Raw genomic sequence first — 21,077 nt, 5'->3', positions numbered from 1 at the left:
TCATTTCCTTTAACTTAACCGTATCTTTTCCTCCGTCTCTGCTTATTGATATTTAGGAGAGTGTCAGATATAAATTAACGATGCAAAATTATCAAACCACAGACACGACACTGAAGAGATGACAAAGACACAGTTTGAAAAGTAAGTATATGTTTTATTGTAAAGCTCTTATCTTATTTTAACTTAGCCTATCATATGATATTTTAACTTATTGTCTATCTTATTGTATTTTAACTTATCATATGTTAACTTAGCCTATCTTTTCCTATCCTATCTGACATCTATAATAATACTTAAACAGTATCTCTATTATCCTTCCTACCCCGGCCATAACCCACAAGTCCGTCAGGAACAATGTCTCTGTCCTTCCTCCGTCCCTGGCCATAACCCATAAGTCCACGTATTCTTGTCTGGAGTTGCTGCTCCACCGATGGCTGACGCTGCCCCTGGCCTCTCTCTGCTCGCAGGGCGCAGGAGCCGTTGCTGTCTGTCCGATGGAGGAACTTCAGCTGGGGCCTCTTCCTGGTCGCTCCTGCTTCCTCCAGGGGGGGTGGCCTGTCCCTCGCGCTCCATGGACGACTCCTCTGGCCACGGAAACTTTCTTCGGTTCCAGTCTGGGACAGTCGATTGTTAAAACAAGGAAAGATGATTGATATAACACATTTTAAGCTCGAATGAAAGTGCTCTAATAAGGTCTCTTAAGCCAGTGCTTTACCTTCGGTATGTAAGACACCCTCCATGTCGATCCGGGCTTGTCCGTGTCATCCTTCTTAATGATCTTCACCATCTCCACGCTCTCGCCGATGTTCTTCTCCAGTGCTTCGTTTTTTGGGGAAAAAGTTCCCCCTTCCTTGGGTGTTATTTTAACTTTGATTTTGATTTTTATTTTAATCTTAACAACTTTAATTTCTTGCTTGTCCATTTTTTTAAATGCTGTGAGTTTTCCAAATGCAAACTGTCTCTCAGATGATCGTAAGAAGTTTGAGAAGATAAGTACATGTGATTCAAAAGTAACCAAGCTATTGTCACGGACGCCTATTCGTACCATAACAGACGATGCGATCCTCTGCAGCTCGTCGGTGACTTTCGGCCGCGTTCGGCTCCGACTGACCGGTCGTAGGTCCGATTCGGCTGTAAGCAGGTTGCCAACTCTGACGCATCTGGCGCGAGACTCGGGCTTTCAGACTCAAACGCACACAGCAATAAATCTTATGGAGAATCTCTATTAATCCATTTAAAACCTAAAACTGGCTACATCAAAAGTGTTTGGGCAGTTTGCAAATCCTGAAGACTATTTACAAGGTAACAAAACCGTTATATAAATGTGAATACGTATGTAGACTTGTCTCAAATTGAAAATCTCACGCCAACCAGCTGACCAAAGTTGGCAACCCTGCGTAAATCGACCCTTTATTTTATATGCAAACATGATCATATGCAGGGGGCACATAACTGGTGTGAAAGTACTTATTCGCCGTTTAAACCGATACGTGCGGTAATGTTTTGTAGCAGCGCAAATACGTGTTTATTTTATGTACATTCGCAATGTTATGACAAGAAATCATTGTGCATTTTAGCCTTCATGCCGCAGACGAAGTACAAATTAGCCACATAAATGTTAAGATGCAGGGTAATTTCTTTTCATAACAACGTGAATGCACATAAAATAAATGGTACGCATTTGCGCTGCTACAACAAGGAGTTGCCGCGAGTGTACAGGGAATGCGTACTTGCGCACCATGCAGTTATGTGATCCTGATCATATGTATAGTATATTGTACAATAAATGCTATGACATTTAAGTTGTATTGTTGGATCTTTTTTAATCATAATTTTCTTCGTTCATTCCTGCCGACAGTTGGGGCAGAGACTGTCATATGCTCTGGGTAACACTCACAGCCAGACGCGGCCTAACAGTAAAACATTTAGAAATGTGACAAAAGGTCTTCTGTTTGTCCATTTATTCCTACATAGAGTTTTAATCCCGTTTACATGAAAAGCTGTACTTATTGTGTCCCTGACTATTCCAAATTTCCTTTTGCAGCAAACTGACAAACCGAATAAGCCCAGGACACTGGAAAATACTTGAAAAACATGGTAAAGTGGATTTCAGCATTTTCTGTCGTCACATTTGTATTAGAATTGTAACAAATGTCTTCGTTAGTACTATATTGTATTTCGCAGGATGTTCCTTGACAGATTGGTTCTGTGGACTGTGGTGTGTTCATGTTGATTGTTGTCACGTCACGGATCGGGGAAGCAGGAGCAGGAAGACGGAGAATCGGGAAACAAAGGATTTATTGGGGAAACCAGCTAGGAACACGGGGCAATAGAAGTAGCGACTTAAATGACATGATTGGGGAAACATATTTTGAAGCGGAGTTAAATACATAGGACTAATGAAAACAACTGGAAACAGCGAATGACATCGGGGTTCCACACGAGGTTAACGAGGGGGCGTGGCACACGGGAGGGGCGGACAAGCGGCGCATGACAATTGTAAGACAGACCACCTTGAATTGTTGGACTTTTAATACAGAGAATGTATTGAAGTTTTCCCCCCTCCCCTCCCTTTTATCAGTATGCACTCTGCATGGCCTTGGTGTGTCTTGAGTATTACAAAATGCACCATGAACTGTCTATATTATATGTCTATATTATATTTTTATTTATGTCATAATATGTGAATTTGATCGGTTGTTTTTCAGTGAGTTGCAGGGATTTGACAAAAACATCCTTTTAGAAATGCGTGAGGAAGTAAGTTCTTTTCTTTTTGACAAGTAGTGTATCTGTCAGGTTTGTGACACAACAGAGAAATTAAATATTTTATTTCACTCCTCAGGGTCAAGACTCTGGTCTCCAGCTCACCGCTCTCTCTTACATTTCCATGGCCATTTTGTCCGATAGTATTATTGGATTTTTCTATGCTATATATATATATTTTATGTTTAGTTATTCTGTGCTCCATAATTATAAATAATAGTTTATTTTCCTTGTGACGTGTCTGTGCTTAATAGTATTAAATAAGAGTTTAAACAATTACAGTTTCCTCAGTAATGTATTTCATGAACTGATACTTCCCCAACAAAACCCATGCATGCATTCAAGTCTCTGTCATGGTTTGTACATAATATTTGCAACAACCATTATGAAATTTTTGCAGAATATGTACTACAAGCCTCTCCAGTTGCAGCCACACCCATATCCAAACTCACATATAAGGTATATTTGTATATGTGTGTTTCCAAGGTACCAACATTCCTACAGAACCATGTTACATAATATATCCAAATATAGGGAATTTCAGCGTGAGCCCTGATGCATTATGCATACTGCTTTCAAATCTGTGATCAAAGCACTGACTGCAAAAAACATGGAGACCATAACGTCTCTAAAAGGTGAAAACTCTACATGTCAAGCGCCCCCTACTGGCTGGCTGCAGTACCATTATTAGCACCACCCATCCCCATGTGTTTCAGTGGTAAGAGGCGATTTTCCACATCACTTTCATGTCTTTCCATCCACATAATGACAAACCATTTCTTCTCAATGTATTATTAGCTATGTAATGAATGTAATCTGAAAATGAACGTCACTAATATTATTATTACAATTAATTTGCATATTTTGAAAATCTATACTTTTCTTCAAGACAAAGTGCAGCTTCTATCCCAAGCACAATCCACATTATTACTTAAAAGCTTATTGACCCCCTGATTCTGGTATCACTTACTTTTCAGTATTTTCAAGTAAACATTATATGTGCTGTATTTGTATGATGAAACCAATCCTTGAGTCCAATACAAAATAACTGAAATAAACACACAGTTTTTACACACATTTTTAAATTTTGTTTTGTCTTTCAATAAAAGCTGAAAAGGCTAAAAAGTAAATGCTGGTGTTATCAAAAACTATGTCATATAACTATATTCCAGATTTATTACAGCCAAACACATCTCGGAGCTCCGAGGAACCTCCTTCTCCTTACATTTGGGGAAGATGGTGGCGCAGGAGGTAGTGCTGTCGTTTAGCAACCAGAGAGTTGCAGGTTCGAGCCCTGGTTTCTCGTGACCCCATCAAAGTGTCCTTGAGCAAGACACTGAACCCCAAATTGCTCCCGGCGTGCAGGTTGGCGCCTTGCATGGCAGCCTCCGCCACCGGTGTGTGGATGGGTGAATGTGAGGCATGAATTGTAAAGCGCTTTCAGTTCTCATAAAAGTAGAAAAGCACATTTATCATGTGTGTTTTGGATTTGGATTGTATTGGTGTGTAGTCAATCGCTCATGTATATGCTCAATCGCAGTAACATTTTCACAGGAATTTGGGAGGTTGAAGTGCTAATTCTATGGGGGTGTATTCAGTGGGAAAGGTGTGTATGTAGGGCATGTCCCCCCCCCCCCCCCTTCGTGGTATTAGATATTCTGTTTCCCCCCCTGTGTGTTAAGTAGTGGGGTTGCTCTTGCGTGTTTAATAAAAGATCGTACTACACTGCTTGTCCTGGCATATTGCCTGTGGTTTGGGGGGAGGTTAATCTGTGTGTGTGACCGTGAGTGACGCGACATGTGTGCTACAGTATACATCCAGTATGTAACTGTATAAAGTAAAACTCACTGTGTAATATAAAATGCAAATGGATACTGTAATATGAAGCATTGCAGTAAGAGGACAATATTACAGTACAGGGCACATTGTTGGATTACATACCCGTTGGCTCTATAAAATGTTTGAATGGTTGAGGACATGGTTGTTCTCCCATCATTCGGCCAACCAGCCTCAGCCATTGTAAGGCCATGATTGTGGACCTAAATATATATATACAGTACTGTGCAAAAGTCTTAGGCAGGCAAAGAAGGCAGGCACCTCATACAGCTAGTCAATCTCTCACTGACTTTTTGAACCAATATATTTAATTATTTAATTGAGCTGTTGGTGAAATTTAACAAAATCGTGGAACGGCTGATGTGCCCCTGAAGACAAGTTTGGGAACTGAAGCGGTGTTCATCTAGCCATCCAACTAGATATCAGTAACTTTTTAGAAAACAGAAGAAATTATTACTAGTTTTTATTGTGTTACTCTTAATTTGCACACATTCTAATATTAAATTGTATTTTTTGTTCTAAGCCAAAGTGCACTTGCTACCCAGATAAACAGCTTTAAACATTTCTTTGGACTGCCTAAGACTTTTGCACAGTACTGTACTGTATATGGTAATGCTAAATTGATAACTCCTATCAGTGTTGTGTTTATGGGAAATATGCTAAATTTGCTGATGCAGTCTTCTCAGTTGCCCCTTTATCCACCTTACTTACTTTTGCTATGCCTGCTATGTGCTCACTCTGCGTGCCTTAATTATATTATGGGGTTTTATTATTAATTTATTCATAATCATTGTTATTTTTTCAACCTCTGTGTGGTCATAATATTTTGGGTTTTATAGTTACAGTCATGTGGATTAATCTATTTTCTCTGTGTTTTACCATGAAGAACAAGGTGTGACAGGGGATGATTTTGTGGACATTGGGGAGCAAGATGTTTACCTTTTGTTCCCCAAAAACCTCAGACTGAGGAAATCCCTAATTTCCATTTTAAAACTAAAGGCAGGTAAACTGTCTGTTTGATAGCAAGCTCTGTGTTTTTTGTGGTTTCACATACATACTGCTGTCAGGTCATGGTTACAGAATATATCATATTTAGTTTCATGATCTTTCCCTCAATCAGTCTGGAGTGGAAGCAGAAGACTTCCTAAAAAATAAGCAGGGAAATCAGCGGCAACACCTGAACAAAAGAGATTCAGTGTAAGTATCACACAGTCCTGGAAATAGAAACTAAAGTGGACAGAGCTGTTAGAACACAGACAGTGCAGGTGGAAGTAGAATCAGCAGAATAAGTGGTTCTCACATCAGAAATACTGCTACCATTCATTCTGCTCATTCTATGTCCACCTGCACTCCTCTCTATTCTAACGTTTTTGGTGGAAAACTGATATGTTTCTTTTATCTACACGTCTCCACCAGGCTGTTGTAAGATCATCCCTGGGTGCATCAAAAATGTGGACCACTGCCTGCAAGGGAGCGGAAATTGACTGGAACCCTGTCATAAGCAAAGTCTGTACCTCATAAAATTGTTTAAAATCAATATTTCTAATCAAATAGTTTAATTTCTCTATTTTACTTTTTTACCACATAAAGCCCAATGAGGGCTTCAATTTTCAATCACCAAATAAAGTGTTTTAACAGAATATTTCATGTAATTTCAAGGTCACAGCAGAGTTGCCCTGCAGCCTCGTCGGCAAAGAGCAGGAAATTCTGAAAAAAGCCTTAAAAATGCTCCGAAACAGGAGGGAGGACCTCCGAAGGTCAGGAAAGGTAATACATACTGTACATAGGGAACCTGCAAGCAAGATGAATTTATTCAAGCCCCCTGCAGTCAAATTAAATCATGAATGTAATGTCCGGAATACAGACCTAGTCAGCCAAGGCTGAATAATGTTCCTGTTCATGTTCTGCTTCACTTTCCTGGCTTCTCATGTCGTGGCAAAACTTCATTTCTACTGATTCCATTGTCTAGAAGAGAGAAGGACTTCAGCTTCACTCCAACGGTATGTAGCTTATCTGTATTTATACCTTATCATTGTGTAATATATATAGTAATACGTTTCATAATTTAGCTTCTAAAATATTGTGCAATCACCAGCCCAATTGATTTTTTTGCCATCTTAATCCTCTCAGGATCAGTACAGTATATGTGCAAACATATTTTATGTGTTTACAGACGTGTAAGACTAATGAAAAAAGTTGGGAGAACAGTGGCCCTTGGAGGTAAAATGTGTTTTTACATTTTCCCAGTGCTGCTGCATGATTCACTGTACTGCAGTGTGAGGTTTCCCATTGCTCAGCACACCTAATTTGGCTAAAGAACTTGATGATGTTACGATGATCAGTGTGTTGGCCAGTGAAACTGACAATGTGCTGAATTTTGGGAAATTTTGAAATGTATTATAAACACAGCATATTAATCTGCACAATGTAGCAAAACAGTCTGAAACGTAACTGAGATACAGAGGTTATACACTGATCAGCCATAACATGTGAAGCGAATAACATTGATTATTTGGTTACAGTGGCATCTGGCTGTGGGGGGGTTATATTAGGCAGCAGGTGGATGCTTTGTCCTTGAAGCTGATGTGTTGGAAGCAGAAACAATGTGCAAGTGTAAGGATGGGAGTGACTTTGATATGGGCCATTTGGTGATGGCTAGAGAGCTGGATCATAACCCCCAGCTCTTGTGAGATGGTCCTGCAGTGGTCAGCAGGTTCATGGTGGGGCCCAGGCTCACCTTTGCCGCCAAAATAGCCATGACTCATCAGGGCGTGGATTCCCCTAGACCTCTGAAGGTTTGCTGTACTATCTGACATGTAATGAGCCTCCGTCACCCGTTCACATATTTCCCTACAGTTTTGGAGATGCTGTGACCGAATCATCAAGCCATCACAACTTGGCCCTTGTCACTCAAATCTTTAGGCTTGTCCACTTTTCTGCATCCCAGTATATCCTACAGATTGTTTATTTGCTGCCTAATAGGTCCCAACCACTACCAGGTGCCACTATTACCAGGTAATCAATATTATTCACCTGTTAGTGGGCGCAGTGTTTGACAAATATAGTTTAAAATATCAGTCATTTAACCTAATTCCGAAATATTAAATGTGGAATGGAAATAATGGAAGCTATTGCTTGTGTGGAGTGAACTGAACTTAATTTTGAACAATGTTTCAAATTGCTACATACCTGAAATGTTTGTGGTTTCTTGTAGAAAGAACAGAAGCACTTGAGGTTTGCCTCCAGGACATCACACCTCCTATTAAGCACCGTTACAAAGTAATTTCCTTGAAATATCATCAAAATATTTTTTTTCTGGACAGCTCTAAGACTGGGTTTCCGTGGGACATTATTAGGATTAGAAGTAATTAAACCAATTTGGTCTTACATAGCATTAAAAATGGTTTAATTGACAAACAACGCCTTAAATGGCTTTAAAAAGCATGACGTTTTATTGTCATGTACATTAAACATTTAATATACACACAGGACCAGTTGGCTAAATTCTCCAACCTGTAATTGGCTGGTTTGTGATGCTTGTGGATATCACTGTGCTCTCAGAATGGAGCAGTGTTGTGCAAGTTCACACTTTTCATGATCTAGTTCAAAGTTCAGTTCATACATGCTCAAAGTGAACTGTTCACATTCATAGCTCACAATTTAAATTTTTGAACTAGTTCAAAGTTCAGTTCATTTTATTTTTAGGTGCAATATATAGTCTAAATCAAAATTTATTTTGTTTTAACATACATCTATAACCTACCTACATTCTTGCATATATGGACATGTATGTATGTACAAAGGACACAAAATATGATTCTTATTTATGGTTTATTTATCTCTTGCCCCAATACTAGACAAGGGAAGGAAAAGAAAAGTACTGTAAACACATATCGGCATCATATCCATCTCAAATGAAAACTAGACAGAATAGAATATTTATTATTCAGCAAAATATCTCTTTAGTTTTATTTAAAAAAAAAAATAAAAAAACTCTCACGCTTCTTGAAGGTGTGTGGCACCATCTCACTGAACTATTAAAAATAAAAACTTTCACATACAGAAGCCATTGTTGTAGTAAGTAATGAACACTCCACAGACCATGCCTACGGCTTCAGTCCAAACTGTTTTTTGTTCACGTTTAACAGCAGTTGCTTTTCAAAGTTGGCATCTCCCAATCGGTTTCTCCTGGGCCTAAATATCTGGCCACCAGTATTGAAGAGTCTCTCCACTGGAGCACTTGATGGGATTGCTGTGTTATATTTGATGAAGAGCTTCTTCAGTTTGGGCAGCAGCATGTATTCAGTAAACTCGTCAGTGGTTGGGGCGTCCAGATAGATGTCCACCTCAGACTTATTGACAGCTGATGGGCTTTGCTTGAACTTAAAAAAGGATGAAGCACTCTTTTTCCCCTCAAGGTCATCAGGGGGTTAAAATAAAGGTTTGGATGAGGGGGCGGCATGCCGTCAGACCTGGTGTAGCTGTAGGCTTTGAACTCTCATCCAACAGACCATCCAAATCATTTTTTAATTGCACAATGGTAGGAGCCAGGTAGCCGAGGAATGTGTTTTTTTCCCCCTGAAGGATGTTCAGAGCACATGCCAAGGGACCCATCACACTCACAAACTTGTTGATGAAGTCTATTTCCTCTGGAGTGAATCGACGAAGCCCAAACTCATCACAGATGGTGTGCAGAAGGAGTCTGTCATACTCAGGAGTGGCATCCAATGGCACTGTTAGATTGCTGGTCTGGGGAGTCAAGGTGGCTATGTGAGCCAGGCGCTGCATTGAGAGGAACATAGAATTCCAACGTGTGTCGTTCGAAGTGACAAAGCCAATCTTTAGCTTTTACTCAACAAAATCTGAGGCTTTCGCACTCCTTTTCACCCTATTCCACAGAGCAGATGCCTTGGAAAATACAGGCCTCGCTAATTTGTTGTACAGCCTATCCGTTACATTCTTTGCATCTGTGGCAACAAGATTTAAAGTATGGGCCATGCACCTTCTATGAGGTGGGAGGCAGGGATCCTCTAACTCTGACAGAGGTGCAGGCTCAAGACCATCGTCCTCATCATCGGAGCTCTCAGCAGGGGTAGATCCTGTGTCACTGCCTTCAGTCACCTCATCAGCTGCTATAATAACAACACTGTCTCCAAAACAGCTGAATGCTTTGACGAAACTGGAAGCATTGTCTGTCACTGTGCACACAATTTTGTTTTGAATTTTAAATTCCTTGTACACATCTGTCAGCACTTTAGCCAGGACATCATATGTGTGTGACCCTCTGACACGACGACATGCAAGGGCTGCTGGTCTCCTGAGTGACACATCATTTTTATCAAGCCAATGAATTGTGATGCCCATGAATCCTTTGTTGACAGCTGACCAGCAGTCAGCTGTTGTGCATACAAAGTCAAGCTCAGCAAGTTCAGCTTTTAAATTACTGATAACCTCAATGAATTCCTTATTCAGTAGTCCCTGCACCTGTCTTCTTGAGGGCACATGTCTGCCTGGTTGCAAACCAGTTACTAGTTTTATGAAGGAGGGTTTTTCAACCTTACTCAGTGGCTGTAAATCTCCAACAATGTAGTCTATTATTAATCTGTCTACCTGTTGCTGGGAGATTATACCCCTGAAGGCAGCAGGCAGTGTGACTTGAGTCGTTTGGGGACTTTGGCTGGGGGTTTTGCCCTTCCCTCTATGACCTTGAAGGGCTTGCATATATGCTTTCACGCTGGACGAATGCTTCAACTCAACGTGTCTTTTCACTTCACAAATTGGAAAATGAGGTCATTGATGTTCTAACTTGTTTTTTCAGCGCAGGTGGACAAAGCTTGCACAGAAAGGTTAGGTTTTTACCGTCAGAGTCTCTGTGAGACAGTGTGTAAAATGCCCGTAAATTGTCAAAGTTACAGCCAGCATCATCCGTGTTTTCTGTGCCAGCTCCACTGGTGGTTGAGCTTTCCTCCTCTGCGCTTGCCATGGTTACTGCTGCAGCAGTTCGCTTCGCGCTCATGCGTTGCCAAGGCTGTGCCCTTTGAGAAGTGTGTGTGTGCATTATGGGAAACGTAGTGTGAAGCTAAAGACATTAGATTCGACTGTCCTTGGCTTTACACTACGTTACCCAAGATGCACTGCACACAAGCACTGAGCGAGAGTCAGGCTGAGCATTTTATTTTTCGAGCGGAGGAGCCCTTCGCTAGTGCTTGAGTGACAACACAACATGCTGTTTAAATGTGTGAGCCGACCTTGTCACTCGACTCATCAGGTGAAAATAAATCCCGATGTTTAATTGCATTCTAACAGTGAACGACGTCTACGCCGTTCATCACACATAAAATTCACGTTCAAGTTCTTGATTTACTAATAAGTTGCGTTCAGTTCAAAGTTCACTGAAATATGAACGTGTTCAATGAACGCGTTCTTTTGAACTCGTTCATGCACAATACTGGCTGGTTGTCACTTGATACCTTTTCAGAACCTGCCTGTGTTTCCACCAGTTTAGAAAATGAACATAGGTGACAGTGACAGTAAAGGTTCATATTGTCACGTTCAAAGCCGGACAAAACGGCGATCGTGCGAGGCGAACGGGCAGGAAGCAGGCGGACGTCGGGGTAAACCAGGGATTTAATAAATAAACAGGGAGCAGGAGACATGAAACGCCAACTAACATCAATGACAGACAAAGGACTCGGGTAAGACACGGACTGAAATACACAGGACTGATTGAAAATAATCGGACACAGCTGGGTACAATCATGAAAGAACACGTGGGTAATCAGGGGGCGTGGCACACACGAGGAGCGGACGGGCCGGGCATCACACATATGTATTCCGTTTTGTTGGATTTATTATTTTCTGTTCCAGAATAAGTTTTATAAGCTGCCAACTGTCCTTTTAACAGTCGCACTATTAAAGATGCCAGTAACTGAACTTTGCAATCTGCCTCATGATCTCTTCGCCACTCAAGTGCCATAATATTTTATTTATCAGACCTGTGGCATGGTTTTCATTTACAATGCAAAGTTACTCCGATAAAAGCTGGCTAGTTGTTTTACTGCTGGCACCGGAAATATTAGACAAAACTATATTGGTGATTGACTGAATTAGCCAGGTATGCGGACGGTTTGGACGCGATGGCCCCTCCCACTTGCACTGATGTTATGAGAACAATTTTTTTTATTTTGTGGTGGCTTATAGCCTTGTGCCTTTGACCGAATCACAGCCATGATATATCAGAGTATCTTCTCATGTGTCATTGCTTAATTATACTGCACTCATAAAGCATTCTAAACACAGCTATAAATATTTATAAAAAAGCATAACACATTATATCCACCATTATAATGCTTTATGAATGCTTTATGACACACTCAACTATAAGGCACTATAGATATCTTCATAATGCAATACAAAGCATCCTTAATGCTTATACCGATCATTATAATGCATTATGAAGGTATTTATAGTGCACTAAAGATGAGAGCTTCATACGTCATTCATTATGCATAATAAGCATGCCTATAATGTGTTATGCCTTTTGATAAATATTTAAAGCCATGATTATAATGCATAACAATGGATTATTATTTGTTGTGATTTTTTTTTTAATTACTAACAACATGGCCTTAAGTGTTCCAGAGATTTTATAGTGTACCGTAATCTGAGCAAATGGAAGCATGTAGATGTTGAACAAAGAGGCTCAGTGAGGATTATAATTCTAATTGGTGATCAGTGTTGACACACCACAGCACACAGTGTACAACACCGAAATGTGTCCTCCGCATTTAACCCATATGTGACATCGTGACATAGCAAGGGGCAGCTAATTCAGCGCCCTGAGAGCAGTGTTTTGCTTAGGGTCCCTCAGCGGTGCCTTGCTGGTCGGGGATTCAATCCAACAACCATTAAGCCACCACTGCCCACTGCCAATAACGGACCCTTGAGGAACTCCACATGTAATTTCTGTTCATTCAGATTCATAATTACCCTTCTGACAGAAAGTAGTGCCTGACTTGTAAAAATAATTCAAACCCATTAAATAAGGCGGCTGCTCCACCTCCTTCCCTAAGTGCTCTAGTCTCACTGATTAAGGGCAGGTAGGAGTAGCTGGTTTGATCAGGGCTGCTGCATAGTTTTCATTTGACCCCATTTCAGTTTAACGCATAAAAATCAAAGTTTATCCTGATAATACAATCAGTCATTAATAAAGATTTTCCAACCAAAGGCTTGATATTCAGTAAAGATCAGTTTAATGTATTAAACACATTGTCTGACCCAGTGTGTAGGTGACACACAACTGGAGTCAGATGAGAGAGAGTAGCTGTGGGCTTTGATGCACTTTGTTCCCCCTGAAGTCCTTCCTTCACGTTTGCTCTTTTTGTGCATTCGCTGAGTGTACTTTTTTCAGATTCTTTAATATTGTCCTAAGACGGCACCTGCAGTCTTACCCAAACTGGCTGTGACACTGAACATCTCCTAAGTCTGTGCTTTAGGGCCATGACTTCACACGACCCGACTAAACTTGCGTGCGTAGTTTACATCTATCTGGAGGATTGAAGGTCATGTCCACCAGGGGGCAGTGCGAGAAAACCATCTTGGTCGGTTCCTTCGTTTCCAGTCTCACTTGTGAGCATGTGGTTGTGGCATTAAATGTAGAAGGAGGAGGGAGTCAAGATGGCACTCTGAAGAACACGCTTTGATTAGAGCTGCAAGCCAACTTGTTTTGTTTACCGTGTAGTGTGAACTATATGCAGATTTACTACTGTCTGGATTTATCATCCAGTGACGGCAATAACTATACATAGTCATGATAGGCTCTGAAAAAAGAAAAAATGATGGAAGAGATTAAACAAGAGATTTTCCAACCAAATGTGTTGGACCTTTTCAAATCAGTCACAAACTGATTTTTGGCTTATTTCTAATGAATTAGGAAATATTTAAACAAACATTATAGCTTCACCATTTTCTGACCACCGAGCCATTAACATCCATATATCCATATCGTCATCGTCTATCCATCTATCCATCCATTTTCCAAACCGCTTGGGTCGCGGGGGGTCCGGAGCCTATCCCAGAAGTGATGGGCACGAGGCAGGGAACAACCCAGGATGGGGGGCCAGCCCATCGCAGGGCACACTCACACACCAGTCACTCACACATGCACACCTATGGGCAATTTAGCAACTCTAATTAGCCTCAGCATGTCTTTGGACTGTGGGGGCAAACTGGAGTACCCGGAGGAAACCCCACGACGACATGGGGAGAACATGCAATCTTTGTCATCGTCTACTGGATATAAAATATCTTCAAACTGGATATTAAACAGTTCAATCTTGAGAAAAAAAGTAGCTATTTTAAATATAGAATAATTAACTGACTTACACTGGAACAGACCCAATACAGAAAAAAGTATTGCAATAATAATATGATGTAGCAAAATTTGTCAGAAGGTTTAGTAGTGACTTGGCTCGAATCGGAAGAGATGAAGAAAAGAAAATTATAAATGAGATTTACTGCTTTAACCTGCAAACCAGTCAATCGTCTTACTGATACAGAAAATAATGTAGGAGGTGCCTTACAGAATAAATTGTATGATTATATATAAACATAAGGCAGAAGGAGCCTTTGTTAGATTGTGGCAAAAATGGCTTGAACAAGGTGAGCAGAACTCAGCCTATTTCTTTAGGCTGGAAAGTCAGCAAGTCAGGAACAACTGCATTATGCGGGTGAGGATTTATGGAAATGCTGCAGATGACATCAAGAAAATAGCCGAATTCTGCACTGAGTTCTTTAATAATTTGTATGTCAGGAGTCTTGATCCAAAATTTTTGATTTCTTCTCAAACATCACGGGAATAACTGATGTGGATCGTGAACTTTGTGACGTCCCAGTTGGTTTAACTGAGATGTGTGCAGCAATAAATTGCTTAAAAAAAAAAAAAAAAAAATTTAAATTAAAAAAATTGCTTTTTTCATCATTGCTGGAGACTTCAATCAGGCAAATCTGAAGCCAGTTTTCCCCAAATTCTTCCAATATATGAACATCCCAGCTAGAGGGAGAATCTGTCTGGACAATGTTCACACAAACGTTTGTGAGGCCTACAAGCCCCCCCCCCCCCCACCTCGGCTACTCAGACCATGTCACTGTGATCATGGTTCCTGTGTATAAATCCCTGCTGAAGCACAACAAACCAGTCAGTCAGAGTGTGGCCAGCTGGTGCCGTCTCAGCTCTCCAAGGCTGCTTTGGATCTACTGACTGGGACATTTTTAAGGAGGCTGCTATAAATGGTGACGCCATCAACCTGGAGGAGTATATAAACTCTGTGATCGATGACCACAAGAGCCGACCAAAGGCCCTGGATGATGAGGGAAGTGCTCACATAGCTAAGAATCAGAAATGCAGCTTTCAGATCTAAAGACAAGGCTGCCCTCAGGACGCCCACAGACAACCTGTCCCGAGCTATGAGGATAGCCAATCAGGCACATGCACAGACGATCAATGTACACTTTAAATGCACCAAAGACACACGCCGTATATGGTAGGGAATTCAGCCAATCACGATCTACGAGCCCATCCTACACATCAATGGCGGTGATGTCTCCCTTCCAGATGAACTAAACAACTGTTTTGTACAGAATAAGCCGACACCCCCCCCCCCACCCCCCAAGTGAGAAGCTACTTTGTCTGACCACAGCTGATGTGAGAAGTACTCTATCCAGAGTCAACCCACGCAAGGCAGCAGGAGCTGACAACATACTTGGCTGAGTGCTGAGAGAATGCACTGACCACATGGCTGGGGTCCTCACAGAATGCACCTCTTTAAGCCAGTGGTCTGTCCCAGCATGCTTCAAATTAACCGCCATCATCCCAGTGCTGTAGAAGCCATCAGTGACAGGCCTGAATGACTACTGCCCAGTAGCACTCATGTCAATCATCATGAAGTGCTTGGAAAGGCTGGTCATGGCAGTAATACATAAAGACTAATCTTCCCACCTCTCTAGACCCTCTCTGATCTGCATACCGGTCCAACAGGTCTACTGAGGACACCGTAGCCTCTGCCCGTCACCTTTCCCTGACACATCTGGGTAAGAGAGTCACAGATGTCAGGATGTTATTCATAGACTTCAGCTCTACCTTCAACATGTCCCTCAAAAACTGAGGGGGTTAAGCTTGAACACCACTCTCTGCAGCTGGATCTTGGATTTCCTGACAGAGACGCCCCAGTCAGTATGTATGGGCTGCAACACGTCCAACACCATCATCATCAAGTTTGTGGATGATACAACTGTGGTGGGACTGATAAATAGAGAAGATGAATCAGCATACAGAGAAGAGGTGGAAAGTCTGTCTACAAGGTGCAGAGACTATAATCTATCTGTCAACGCTGACAAGGCAAAAGAGATGATTGTGGACTTCAGAAGGACACGTCCTGCCACACCCCACTCAGCATCAACGGTACTGCTGTGGAGATTGTAAGGAGAACCAAGTTCCTCGGTGTGGACATAACTGAGGAATTTACATGGACAAATAACACCAGCTCCTTATTCAAGAAAGCCCAGCAAAGACTAAACTTCCTGAGGTGGCTGAAATAAGCAAACCTTCCCCTCCCATCCTCACCATGTTCTATAGAGGCACCATCGGCAGTGTTCTGACTAACTGCATTACCATCTGGTGTGGCAGCTGCAACAAATCTGACCACAAATTCCTGCAGAGAGCAGTGAAAACAGCAGAGAACATTATGGGATGCCTCTCCCTTCCCTACAAGCCGCTTTTTGCAAACGCAGTGTCCGCAAGGCCTGCAGCATTGTGCAGGACCCATCACATCCCTCACATGGTCATTCCACACTCCAGCCACCTGAGAGAAGATACTGCAGCATCAGAGCCGGGTCTGCCAGGCTGCGTGGCAGTTTTTACCCCCAGGCTGTCAGGCTCCTCAACACCATGCTGCCTCCCAGGATCCCTCACTCTGCCTCCTCACTGCCTCAACCCCCCCGTAACCCACAACTAAAGGCCACAGACTGACCCTTAAGCACTGCACTGCACTTAACACTTTGTCACTCTGACATGGGGGCAATAATAAGAATCCCCATTATTCTCTGTCTGCCCCATTATTCTGCTTCTATTCCTATTTTCAGCTGTTAGAAATGTTAGACGTGTTACTGCTGTTACTACTATTATCATACACTGTTTACACTGTGAACTCAGGCTGTTACAGCGTACATGATGGTGAATTCAGGTCTAACTGACTGCAGAAATACATCATATATTTAATATAGTTCTAACAATATTGCACATTGTCCAGTATTGCACATTACTGTATATTGCATAATCTACTCCACTTCCTCAGTTGCACTGTCCTGTAAGTCCTTTGCACATTGTCTTGTCTTGTTCTCTATATTGGACTAAGTTTATGCTTACACTGTGGGCCCTGAGCTTCGCCATTTCATCTCTCTCTATACTTATATATAGTGCAGATGACAATAAAGTTCAATTTGGCTTTGATCTTGGGGGTTTGTTCACGGTGCAGCAATTTGGAAAAAGAGGGAACTGAGCTGGAAGGTGAAGCTTTTAATTTACCAGTTGATCTACGTTCCTACCCTCACTTATGGTTATGAGCTCTGGGTGATGACCGAATAAATGAGATTGTGAATACTGTATAAGCAGCAGAAATGAGTTTCCTCAGCAGGGTGTCTGGGCTCAGCCTTAGAGAGGGTGAGGAGCTCAGACATCCGGGCTCAAAGTAGAGTCGCTGCTTCTCCGCATTGAAAGGAGTCAGTTGATGGTTCTAGGATACCTCTTGGACGGCGCCCTGGGGAGGTGTTTCAAGGCATGTCCAACCAGGAGGAGGCCTGGGGGCAGACCCAGAGATTATATATTATATATAACCTGAGAGATTATATATAATATATACTACATTATATACCAGCCTAGATGCATCTACGTTGGGAGCGTCGCATTGGCGCGCTGCTGGAGAGAGGTGTGTGTCCAAAGTGGATTAAAAGACGTTCATATAGTGATCTAAAGACAAACTCACTTTTATTAATAGCTGTTGTAGAATCAATATTAAACTCACTATTTTATTTGTGTCCATTGCTTGGTCAAAATATCAGGCAGATCATTGTGAGCAGCAATAAGTAATAAACATAACAATCTCAAATAATGATAGACATTAATTAGCTTTGCACATTAGTTAATTTTGCACATTGCTTACTGAGCAAAATTAGCACAATACGATCATTAATAGCATAATCAGTTTACTGAATGTGTCTGGCAGGCTGTGGGGTGGACTCTCTATAAAACAAAACAGGTGTTTAGTACCAAATTAGGACCCAATATACTCATTTTTAATTCTTAATTAAAAATTAAGGATGGCATGGTGGTGCAGTGGTTAGCACTGTTGCCTCACACCGCTGGGACCCGGGTTCGAGTCTCCGCCTGGGTTACATGTGTGTGGAGTTTGCATGTTCTCCCCATGTCGTCGTGGGGTTTCCTCTGGGTACTCCGGTTTCCCCCCCAGTCCAAAGACATGCTGAGGCTAATTGGAGTTACTAAATTGCCCATTCAGTAGGTGTGCATGAGTGAGTGACTGGTGTGTGAGTGACTGGTGTGTGAGTGTGCCCTGCGATGGGCTGGCCCCCCATCCTGGGTTGTTCCCTGCCTCGTGCCCATTGCTTCCGGGATAGGCTCCGGACCCACCGTGACCCAGTAAGATAAGTGGTTTGGAAAATGGATGGATGGATATTAGATAAGTGGCAGAAAAATCGATGGATGGATGGAACTGTATGAAAAATAATGCTGCTTATGAAAGTAGGTAAGTTAGAATTTCATTGTACCTTATACGCATGACACTGCTTTCTTAGAAACTTATACTGCCATTAAATTTTGAAGACGCTGTACAAAGAAGGACACAATAGTGTTCGGAATATTTTTTTCTTGTCTGTGAAAATATACAGCTCTTCTGGACACTCATTCTTAAAAAAATCAGATGCTACTTTAATACGATCTGTACCGTTAGTAAAGACAATGTTCCGTGACAAAACGTGACCATACTGCCACGCCAATTTCTGGTGGCACTGCACGTCGCGCATGCGTCTTGTTATCCTCATGTAAGTGCGCAGACGAAGCCGGAATCAACACAGAAAACGTGGCGGCCAGACTGGTACCTCTCCGCGCACGTATAAGCGGACGTGTTTGTATAGACTTTTATGATGCATTTTACTCCTCCGCGGACGACCGCCTGCCGCACTACAAATTTGTCTTTAAACGCCAACATAGATGATTTTGATGAGGATTGGGGTAGTTTGCAAACCCTACAGCCAATTTTCAAGGTAATAGAACTGTTGCATACATTTAAATGCGTATGCATATGTGTGCAGACTTGTCCCAAATTGAAAATCTCACGCCAGCCAGTTGATCAAAGTTGGCAGCCCCGTGAACTGCCGCTCTGAATTTGTAAAACGTAGGGAAACATACACAGACCTCGCGGCTGTGGTACGTGTGCAGGGAATATCAGAATTACTACTAATACTTAAATAGGACACGTGCGCATGTGCAAAGTACACAGCTTGACCAGAGAAATATGAACGTTTCCATGTACGCATACGCGGTGTAATACGCGAGTGCTGCGCTTTGCGGAGAACCAGCCTAGATGCGTCCGCTTTGGGAGCGTCGCGTCGGCGCGCTGCTGGAGAGAGGTGTGTGTCCAAAGTGGATTAAAAGACGTTCATATTGTGACCTAAAGACAAACTCACTTTTAGTGGTAATCTTTGTTGTGTAATTTTATGGTTAATATGTTTGATGAATGCTGTTTGTAATTTTATTTACCTGTAATTAAGCCTATTAGTTTAACATGCGCGTCATTTCGGCGCGTCTTCCCACCGGCGTCGCGCGGGCGACCAACATTTCCTGAGGTAATTCACATATTTGACTTTTTATATTTTATGTATCGTACAGAATAATAGAGCGCAGGCTAAAGTGCAGTTCGGCCCCAGCGAGTCTCTCAGCGCGGCGTGTCTCACAGCGCAGGGGGCAGCCGGAGCGCCGCAGACTCGGGCGGCTACATGAGTATATTGGGAATAAAATGTGTGTATTGGAGCGAGTTCTGTGTGAGTGAGTGTGTGAGGTGTGACAGTGATAATGATGGAGATGCTGGGCTTCGTCATGGGATCAATCGCTCTTCCTCCTGCCTACAGACTCCTGCCAGCTGACGCTCGACCCCAACACAGCACACAGATTCCTGTCTCTGTCAGGGGGGGACAGGAAGGTGACATGGGGGGGGGCAGAGCAGCCATATCCTGATCATCCAGAGAGATTTGACAGCTGGAGCCAAGTTCTGTGCAGAGAGAGTCTGACTGGCCGCTGTTACTGGGAGGCTGAGTGGAGTGGAGATGGAGCCTGGATAGGAGTGACTTATAAAGGGATCAGGAGGAAAGGAGGGAGTGACTGTGGGCTTGGAGCCAATAACAAGTCATGGATGCTTATCTTCTCTCCTCACAGACACTCTGTCTGTCACAATAATAAAGAGACTCTCATACCCATAGAGCCCTCAGGCTCCCACAGAGTAGGAGTGTATCTGGACTGGGGGGCTGGTGCTCTGTCCTTCTACAGAGTCTCCTCTGATGGACTGACCCCCCTGCACAGATTCACCTCCTCATTCACTGAGTCCCTCTATCCAGGGTTTGGGGTTTATCCAAACCCCCCCGTGTCGCTGTGCATGCTGGGATAGCTCACTGTGTGCTGGAGGAATCATTTTTACCGTATCAGTCTCACATGTCGCTGCTTCTCCATGGCAAAAAGGTAAAATCTCTGCTTTATAACCAGTATAACCCTTTTTACTCTGTCTGAAGTGTGACGTATGTTAATAATTGGGTTCTGTAAGCTGAACAAACATGTAGAATGACTGTTTTTCTCTGACTTATGTTCTATGTTGTCTGTAAATGCACCAAAACTGCCTAAACAAATTCATAGTACATGCAGTTGTACCAATGGAGTGAATTCTGATTCTGAAAAAAATAAAATGTAATGAAATCTAAGCCTGATGAGTGGGGGGAGCTTTTCCCCTCCCCTCTATATGTATATTTTATATTTCGGTCTATATATTGTATTTGCTACCTGTACACTGACAATAAAGGCTTCCTATTCTATCCCATTAATGTCCCGGTTCCGCGCTGCCCAGAACGTAACTGAGTAACAGACTTAATCCGCGCTCTCTGCTCACTGAGCGCAGCAGCCTGATATCGCAGCGGCGACGCTTTGGCCAGCAGGGGCCGGCAGACGGCAGACAGTTTATTAACTCAAAACCTACAGCGGTCCTGAGGTAACTTAGTAAAGATAATGATATCCAGCCATCCATCCATCCATTTTCCAAACCGCTTATCCTATTGGGTCGCGGGGGGTCCGGAGCCTATCCCAGAAGCAATGGGCACGAGGCAGGGAACAACCCAGGATGGGGGGCCAGCCCATCGCAGGGCACAGT

At 42.4% G+C, this 21,077-nt stretch overlaps 1 protein-coding gene across 1 annotated transcript in view; it reads left to right on the top strand.

Annotated features, from left to right (window-relative positions):
- Positions 1-20,706, top strand: part of LOC125721617 (NACHT, LRR and PYD domains-containing protein 12-like) — a 566,129-nt gene extending 545,423 nt beyond the window's left edge. Inside the window, exon 14 of the mRNA XM_048997598.1 lies at positions 19,990-20,706. Coding sequence (XP_048853555.1) covers positions 19,990-20,327 — 338 coding nt within the window. The 3' untranslated portion in view covers positions 20,328-20,706. The remainder of the gene's footprint in view (positions 1-19,989) is intronic.
- Positions 20,707-21,077: the final 371 nt, after the last annotated feature.

Source organism: Brienomyrus brachyistius, unplaced genomic scaffold (genome assembly GCF_023856365.1).
Source record: "Brienomyrus brachyistius isolate T26 unplaced genomic scaffold, BBRACH_0.4 scaffold34, whole genome shotgun sequence".
NCBI classification, from domain to species: domain Eukaryota; kingdom Metazoa; phylum Chordata; class Actinopteri; order Osteoglossiformes; family Mormyridae; genus Brienomyrus; species Brienomyrus brachyistius.
This window is presented reverse-complemented; position numbering and strand designations above follow the sequence as displayed.